At 38.2% G+C, this 9,262-nt stretch overlaps 1 protein-coding gene across 2 annotated transcripts; it reads left to right on the top strand.

The window, feature by feature from the left end:
* The first annotated feature begins 705 nt into the window (after nt 1-705).
* On the top strand, nt 706-8,187 carry CAV2 (caveolin 2). 2 transcript variants are annotated; one of them, XM_055590313.1, is made up of 3 exons: nt 733-1,011; nt 1,323-1,510; nt 5,943-8,187. In XM_055590313.1, the coding sequence occupies exons 1-3, from the start codon at nt 865-867 to the stop codon at nt 6,091-6,093; spliced, it is 486 nt and encodes a 161-aa protein (XP_055446288.1). In that variant the 5' UTR covers nt 733-864; the 3' UTR covers nt 6,094-8,187. The 2 variants fall into 2 exon arrangements, with proteins under 2 accessions (XP_055446289.1, XP_055446288.1); XM_055590314.1 differs by lacking the exon at nt 1,323-1,510 and having other exon boundaries at nt 706-1,011.
* The last annotated feature ends 1,075 nt before the right edge of the window (nt 8,188-9,262 follow it).

Here is a 9,262-nt window from a genome sequence, read left to right as displayed (position 1 = left end):
TGGCCTCCAGCAGACTCACCTACTCTAGGGGCCTGGGATAACTGAATAGCTGAAGCACTTGCAAGGTCCCCTGGCACTTGCAGGAGCGCCTGGCAATCAGGTGTGTTATGGCTTCTTATCTCATGGTGCAGCAGTAACAATGTTGAATGAAAGTGGACTCTGTGTAGGGACCCCATAAGAGTTTTACTTGGGTTGCCTCATTTCATTCTCACGCAACAACGCTGTGAAGCAGGCAGCCCTGACCCCGCTCCCATTTTACAAGGAGGCAGCTGAGGTCCAAGAAGCTTGGTACCTTGCTCCAGAGCACACAGGTAAACGGCAGAGTGCAAGTTAAGAAAGACCTTCCTACTCGATACCCCTACGCTCTTAACCACCAAGCTGCCTCCCTCCAGTGTGTCTATTTTCTTGTCAACATGCTGGCTCTTAGGCATCCAGTTCTGAGTGTCGTGCAACGTGACCCCCAAATCCTTCCAGCCCCTCTGTGGGTGGAATTCGGGTCCTCATCCCCGACAGACGCTTCGCCCACCTGAGCAGGCCGGGATCTGCCTGATTGGGACATCCCCCAAATACCTCTCCTGGCCTGCGGCCGGACTGGGACCCAGCCAGGAAGAGGCGGCGGGGTGTGCGGGACCGGAGCCACCTAGCCGGCTGCGTTCGGCCCCCGCCCCTTCGCCCGGCCGCGGGGCGGGACTAGGGTCGCGCGGGCCGGGTAACAGGAGCCAGCAGCGGGAAGCAGCCGCCGCCCGGGCCGCGCTGGGCGAGGCGAGGCGGGGCGGGGCCTGGCACGACGGGAAGGGGAAGCCGCGCGGGCCCGGAGCCGCGCCGCACCAGCCCGGCTGCATCCACCGCTCACCAAGCGCCGCGATGGGGCTGGAGACCGAGAAGGCGGATGTCCAGCTCTTCATGGACGACGACTCCTACAGCCGCCACAGCAGCGTCGATTACGCAGACCCCAAGTTCGTGGACCCAGGCAGCGACCGAGATCCCCACAGGCTCAACTCGCATCTCAAGGTGAAGCCCAGGGCGGGCCCTCCCCTGGGTTTGAGGGCGTCCCAGAACCCCCGCCAAGGCCTGGGATGAGGGTGCCTCCTCTACCCTGCTCCGACCCCAACTCCCACACTTGCCACTGGGTCAGCCTCGCAGGACCAGAATCTCGCCGCGGGGCCGCCTGCGTAGCCAGGAATTTTTAACCAAATTCTTGTGCTCGCACCGTGACCCTAAGAGAAGGTGGGGCATCCCAGTCAATTCTTTCTTGAGTACTCCTGGTTCCTGGTGAGGCAGGTTGGATGACAGTTCAGGATCCCCGAGTCTTGTCTCCGCAGGTGGGATTCGAGGATGTGATTGCAGAGCCAGTGTCTACGCACTCCTTTGACAAAGTGTGGATCTGCAGCCACGCTCTCTTTGAAATGAGCAAATATGTGATCTACAAGTTCCTGACGGTGTTCCTGGCTATTCCCTTGGCTTTCGCTGCGGGAATTCTCTTTGCCACCCTCAGCTGTCTGCATATCTGGTGAGAAGGGGCACACTGGGATGGGCCAGCTTTCTGAGACGTTGGAATGTTCTTTGCCACCTGCCCCCTGCTCTGCCCTTCTTCCAGCTGGGCAGAAGAATGTGCATCATTTCCCAACCTAGTAGCAGGAACTAGGAGACCTTGAAAGGCAGTGTGCTTCGCTAGATTTGTAGGTAGGGTTAGGACTTAAAAACAGAAGAAGGTATGTCCCTCTGTCCTCGGGTGTGATTTTCCCTCCAGTGCTAAGGCCCAGCTGATTGTGGAGGTGGAGATCTGGAGGCCATGCTTCCTGCCACAGGCTGCGCTCTCCTAGGGCCCTGTTTTGACTTGTGCCTCTGGTTCTGGGCAAGGCTCTTACTTCTTTTATCACCTTTCATTCAGTCACCACCTGTGTTTGGGGTAAAACAAAAGTGATCTCTGAACAGAATGCTAACGACAATATCATTGCAGAGGGATGTCAGACCTGGTTAAGCAGTGCTATGGAGGGGTTGCTCCAAGCCTGCCACTGGCAAATGGCAAGGATAAGACCAGAGAAGATGCAAGGTGTGTGCAATTAAGGTGTACAGGCTCCCAGCACAAATGAGTGAAAATTCAAACTACAGATAATGACAATGAGAAGGCTTCCAAGTTACTTTTTCACCTCTGAAGCCCCAATAGAAGTGGCATCTAGGGCATTAAAGGGAAAATAAATATAGAAACCTATTGGACATTTTAGGATGTTTTGAGTAACTTTCTTCACACAAAAAATGTATCATAAAGCTTCAGAGAACATTTTTAAGCATTAAAAATTTTTAAAGGAAATGTCATATTTGACCTATAAATTGTGTTATTGTTGTTTTAAAAGATGTCCACTTTATTCTGAGAGGAAGAGCATTCAGATTATCCCTGGTATGGCAACAATTGTGAATCTTGTCTTTTAGGGCAGTCTTGGAGAAATACATAACCCTTGATGCTGCCATATCTTTTTCTTAATCATTTTATATGGTAATACCACACCCTAATACATGTTGTGTTCATTGTTAGAAGTTATGAAATTGTTCTCCATTTGCCTTTACCATCTGAATTAATTTCTTTAGTCAGGTAGCTGGTTAGTTCAACTAAGAAAATTTATTGAGTACTGAGTTTGCGCTGGGTACTGGGCCCAGGATGAATACGGCAAGATGACTAAGGCAAGATCTGCCTTCAGCTTACTCACAGCATATCAGGGAAACTGGCTAGGTACAGAGGTGGCTGCTCAGGGAAACAGCTAAATCTGTGGGGAGGGAAACACAGGGAAGGCTTTGTAGAAAGAAAAGAGTTTAAAAGACTTTTTAGGGATAAATTGAAGTTCACTAAATTTATGAGATTAAACTTAATGAGATTAAAAATTATGAGATTAAAATTAACAATTTATGAGATTAAAAATAACAAACATCAGTGTAATTTGATTACTAAAAGCTGTAAACAAACTATATTGAAAGTGTCAAAAAACTACCAAGAAGAATGAAAATCTTTGCCTTTTTTACATGAACAGATCCTCAAAGGCCAGATTTACAATCAGGTCATATTTAGATATTAGCACAAATCAGCACATCTTTTGAATAAAACCAGTTATGTAACCTCTATGTCCATTTTCTCACTTTCCAAAATGTGAAAAACTGAGTGACCACATCGTATATTATGAAATGCTGGCTATGGAACTATTTGGAAATACAGACTGCCAGTCAAAAAAGCTAGGCTTTCCTAAAGCACTTGTGGAATAATTGATAACAAAAGGGTTTTTATTTACCAAATGGTAGAGAGATGTAAGTAAAACTACAATTAACCAAATGATGCTTCTCTCCACCTGGCTCTCCTGAGAATGGGAGATATTTTTGGTGTGGTGCTTCCAGCAGAGAATCATCAAACCACTTTTTTTCCAACCACAGAAATTGTATTATTTAACTTCAACTTATTTTTCAAATTACTTTCATGTTGGCACATTAATATTTAACTGTCATACATCTGTCATCAGGCAGCTGTGATTGCAAGTAGAGGAGTGACTTCAAACAAAAATGTTTAGAAGTTAGTTTATACCTTGATAAAATAGGTTTATTATTAATGGATTACATTCCCATGACACGATAAGACCAGATCAAGGAAAAGTCTCATAGAAGAGCAAACTTATTTTAAAACCTTATTTTTTGGTGGTCAAGGCTATGAAAATATGCAGTTATAAGCTCTTTGAACCACACTCCATGGTCACAATGGATCTGACTTTAGATTAAACAAACAACAACAAAGCACTCACAACTCAGTCTGATGATGTTGGATCCTAGGCCAGAAGTATGGGACATTAGGAACAGGTGAATTGGTTTGAGTTCATATCAGAGACTGGTTTGAATCTGTATGCCATTTGACAACCACAAGTCATAAGTGTATCATATCAAAGAAATGTAACTTGAACCCCTCTGCCTTTTATTTTCACTTGAATGTAATTCAAATATATAATCTAACTGATAGAAATGCAGTAGTAACAGTCTCATTTCCCAGAAGGTTTTAATATAGCTAACTGCTGTGACAAGGCAATCTGTGTGACACTATAAATACAAAGCTAAACAAAAGTCCCAGTTCTCATGGATTTATTGTCCAATGGATGAATATATAATTTTGCTAATTATAAAATGTGTTTAAGAAACGACTGAGCCTGACACTGAGGCTGACACTGTTAAGGCTGACACGGAGCCTGAACGAAGTTGTGGGTCACTCCATATTGCCTGGAGTTTCAGAAAGGGAACCAGCTGGGATGTTAGAACACAATTTAAGTTTGCTGTCAAAGAATCATTGGATCCTCTGATCCAAAGTGAGAGAACAACTTGAAGAAAATGAAGTTAAAATCCTATGAACTGAGTCCTCAAATGTGGGCAACTATACTTTTGTCCTGTGCTTAATTCCCTCTTAGGACATGGAGATCTAAGGCACTAGAGGTTAGAAAATTTCTCAGCCTAAGAAAGAATGGAAAATGCATTATATTCTGAGGGAAGTGAATTTGGTTAGGAAGCTTTCCAATCTAAACAAGTCAATTTGAGATTATTTTGTCATAATTGTTTTTATTATATATTCTGACTTCAAAATAGTTCTATTTATTATTCATCATAATGGCTGCATCATATGGACATATCAGAGATGCATAGTAAGTGGTAAGCCTGATAGCTGGTTTCTAAGATTTCCTGTTCTTACATTAATTTGGAGGGAATTGCCCAAAGCCACACATCAAGTGAGAAACATAATGGGATAAGAAGTCAAAAGTTACCATCATTCAGGTTTCTATTCAACCATTTAGCTCTAAAACACCTAGTAATTAATTTTCTTTTTAAAAAAAAAATGCTTCAAATCTTTAGCACTTGGGAAAAAAACACAAGATAAATATAATTTTTGTAGAAAGTCCATATGAATAATTCAATAGTTTAAAAATATCTCAAAATCAGACAAATGCCTGATCTCCTCTTCATTTTTGGCTAAATACAACAGACCTTTATTTAAGTCACCGTTTAATAAGAAACCAAGAAAATCAACCTTACTTCTTTGTGCCCACCCAAGTAATAATAAAAATTCTATTGAAGCCCTCCAGCAATGCCTGAGAGTTCACAAATACTTTTGTGCCCAAAAAGCACTACTATGACAAAGAACGTTATGCAGAGGATTACTGAAAAACTTAACCAACCTGAGGAATATGAAAATATGAAGTTACTTTAAGAAAAGGCATACAGAAAATATAAATTCAGGATATTTGAGTTCTTCTTGTCTAAGAATTCTGACATAATTGCAGGGCTCTTTTAGCTACACTACACAACTCTTTTCAGTGTGCGTAATTACTATGAAAAATTAATAATATAAAGCATAAAAGAATGTTAAATTCACTTCAGTTAAAATGTTTACCAAGGGTAAAGGATATCCTCGCTTAAAAGCTTACATTCTAATACGAAAGAGAGATATACTCATCTATTTATGATATCTTTTGATAAATTTGAGAATTAAGAAATTTTTTTTCAGTACTTCAGAAACACAAAAAAGGAGTATCCAACCTAGCGTGGTCCAATGGGGAGGGAAGACAACAGGAAAAGCTACCAGGAAGTGGAAATTCAGAGAAATAAGAAGATTTAGGCAGGTTAATATTTAGGGCCAGAGATCAAGTAAATAAATTTACTGTTTTGGTTAATTTTGCTTTACTATTTTAAATTGCCTGCTACCAATAGAAATAATATTGGTGTTGATCACATACATGCCTGTTTATTTTTTAAACATATTTTCTGTGTATCTTATCACGATGTAGGTAACTGTTCATTTGTTTCAAATGCTCAACCTGGCTTAGGTGAATTGGGCCACTGTTATATCTTTTCATGTATGTGCAAGAGTCAGCAGCCTTATTTGGAAACGCCAGTAATCCTTATGTATCTCTCTTCCTCCATTCCAGGATTATAGTGCCTTTTGTAAAGACCTGCCTAATGGTCCTGCCTTCAGTGCAGACAATATGGAAGAGTGTGACAGATGTTGTCATTGCCCCATTGTGTACGAGTGTAGGACGCAGCTTCTCTTCTGTCAGCCTGCAACTGAGCCACGATTGAATACTTGGGCCCCAGGTCCAGAGATCTGGATACTGTAATACTTGTTTTTATAACATAAAAGCACTACTGTTCTGTTAATTCCCCAACTGTTCAAATTAAGAAAGCTATTAAGATGGGCAACCACATGTAGAATGTTTATTGGCAGATCTTTTCAAATAATGCTTTTCTAATTAAAAGCCAAGGATTTCATATCTAACTTTATAATCAGAATTATTCAGTAGGCAACAATTAATTTTAAAGGCAGGCAGTTTTTTCTTTAGTACAAAGGTATGCATTTTATAATGATGAATCTGTAATGATCAAGGGATATTTCTCTCAAACACTACAATAGTTTTGTGTACAACTGCTCATAAAAATATGGAATTTCCTATTTTTTTACTCTGGAAATAATACTTTTTAAAACCTTTGCAGATGAAGTCATGGGGATACTTAGAGATAAGATAATACAAAGATCCTACAAAAGTAATGATAGGGGCTCTCAAATAAATGTGAAAATAGATTCATGAAAACATGTTCCTTTAAATAGGGTATTGTTAACTTACAGGTATATTTAACAAGAGGTTTCAATCTACTGTATATTTTGTAGTTATTGTAAATGTTGCCCTAATCAGATTGTTTTAAAAGCACTCTTTATATTTGTTATCTTGTTGTACTAATATATAGAAGGAGTAAATGTATCTTCCATAAGGAACTTCATTGGTGAGATCGCACTGTCTAGATTACATAAGCATAGGCATCTTCTTTGGTAATTGAATGTAAAAGAGAGATATACAAGGCTTTTCTTTCTTACTTTTCCAAGTGAAATCCTGAAATGTTTCATGGCTAATGTTTATCTGGCTGTGATCTTAATACAAACCTAACTGATATCTCATCTAAGAGATTATTTCTGTCTTGTAGTTAAAACTTAATCCTGTATTCTGCATTCTTATTAATGTTTCTCTTTACCTTCAAGTAATATTGGTGCTATTAAATAACATTTTACAATAATGGCTATTTCTGATACTTAAGTACAATTTCAGCTACAGTAATTCATGTATTAACTTCAGCAAAGTTGTTAACTTATTGGGTCCGTGCTACTGAGCTATGTATATATAAATTAAAAAGTAATAGCTACAAACTTTCAAGATATTATCTAATATAAGTCTTACTGCACAGTATAAAATTATTCTTATTATTTTTGAACTGTAGAGTCCTATTTCAGTGTTATGAGTCACTGTTGTTTTAAAAATCTCTATTCTAAAATAATAGGCCTACATAAAAGATGTCTATAATGTGGGTGGTTAACTATAATTTACACATCCTAAAAGTGTGTCAATGCTCAAATTTCAGAATTACTATCAGAACTCAGATTAACATTCCTTTAAATAGTTTCATAGATGACAACTCCTCATTCAGTGACAATTAATTTTATTTTCCCAAGTTTCTAAGACTGGTGAATATATAAAGGATGATTGAACTGGAATTCTACTGGGGAACCAAGCAAATAAATGATTAAATTATGAAGCTTATATCCTTTTGAAGGTAGCTACAAAGAGATTTTTTCAAAACTGTCTTAGGTCATTGTAGCATCATTAGAAAACACTCTCATGATCATTACAGCATTATTTCTCATTTGACAATATGGATATTACTATGTTAGTCAAAAAGGTCAATCAGTCTCATGACTTTATAGTTATACCTTATATTTAAGATTTTTTAAAACATATTTGGATATGTCATTTGAGCAAAAGTATTTGATTAATAAAATATCTATTTAAATAAATCATGGCTTCTATCTTTTCAAATAGCAAGTTTTTTCAAATTGGCAAGTTTTAAAGCCAAAATATACATACATAGTCATATTAAAAAAAACCTATCAACTTGTAACAAGTAGACTATATGATTTTCTTATTTCTGAATAGCATTGATCATCTTCAAAATCACTTTTTATTGAGATTTGTCATTAACTATTTTATTTCAGAGACTGAAATTTTGTACCAAGTGGACCTAGGTTTCATGTACAAATATGTTGGTTCTTTTATTTGTGAGTGGGGAAGAGGTGGGTGATGGTGGGACTTTCCCAGTATCTATAATAAACTTTTTAAAACTTATAAAGTGTGTTTATTGCTTTTATTACATATCAAGTTCATCAATAAAGAACCTTTTCAAACTAATTTTTCCTTATTAAAAACTTGTAATAGGTAAACATACATGAGTTATTGCTTATTCTGGAATATATTTGTAAAAAATTACATGATTGGTAATTTTTTTAATTTTCCCAGCACTTAAGAGGTTCCCTATAAGTTTTTCTATCACTTGATGAATATGATAGAATAGCATGTTCTTAAACCAACTATACTTCATATTCTTCATGAAATAGTCTCTTGCTAATCCTAAATAAACTCATATTTCTGTTTTCAATTTTTTAAATAAGAAAGTAAAACAATATAAATCACATGTATTTGGATACTAGTACCAGACCAGAGTCCAAAATTATTTTTGGAAAGTTAGTATGTGAAGAGTAGCTGCTGATATTGGCATAGATTTTCTTGTTGTGAGTTAATCTGGAAAAATGACCTACCTCCAATAATAAAGTATGTGTTTGGCTTTGCAAAATGCTCTTTAAAGATGTGGAGAATTTAGAAGTCCCTCTTTTCAGTAGTTGTCTACATCCCATGAATTTACTTAAATCATTTTCTTGGGAAATTGTTGGACTTAAGTGAAAAGAGCCCTGCCCTCCAGGTCAGGCATCTGGATGCCTATCTCAGCACTGCCATTACTGAGGTATGTCAGCTCCTGCAAATGGTTTCATCTCAAGGTCTCAGTTTCCTACTTTTAATGAGAGGATTGGACTCAAGGATCTCTTAGGAGCTTCCCATCTTCTTGTTTTCTGTGACTTCCACAGAATGAAGATTGGCTATGTATATGCAATCATGCTGTTCAGTCCAGGAATTTTTTTAAATCGATTTTTAAATTCATGAATTTTCTAACAAAGGACTGGCATGCTATAAATACAGGAATTAATGCACAGTTAAGTTGACTGAGACTTCGATTTTCATGACAGGGATTCCTAGATTTATGACAATTCTGTCTCCATCATTGTGAAGTTTCCCCCCTAATAATATGTTACCCTATGTTTTAAATTAATTACAATTTATTTTATTTGTAGATTTTTTTTTTCTAACATTAC

The sequence above is a fragment of the Bubalus kerabau genome, chromosome 8, assembly GCF_029407905.1.
Source record: "Bubalus kerabau isolate K-KA32 ecotype Philippines breed swamp buffalo chromosome 8, PCC_UOA_SB_1v2, whole genome shotgun sequence".
NCBI classification, from domain to species: domain Eukaryota; kingdom Metazoa; phylum Chordata; class Mammalia; order Artiodactyla; family Bovidae; genus Bubalus; species Bubalus kerabau.
This window is presented reverse-complemented; position numbering and strand designations above follow the sequence as displayed.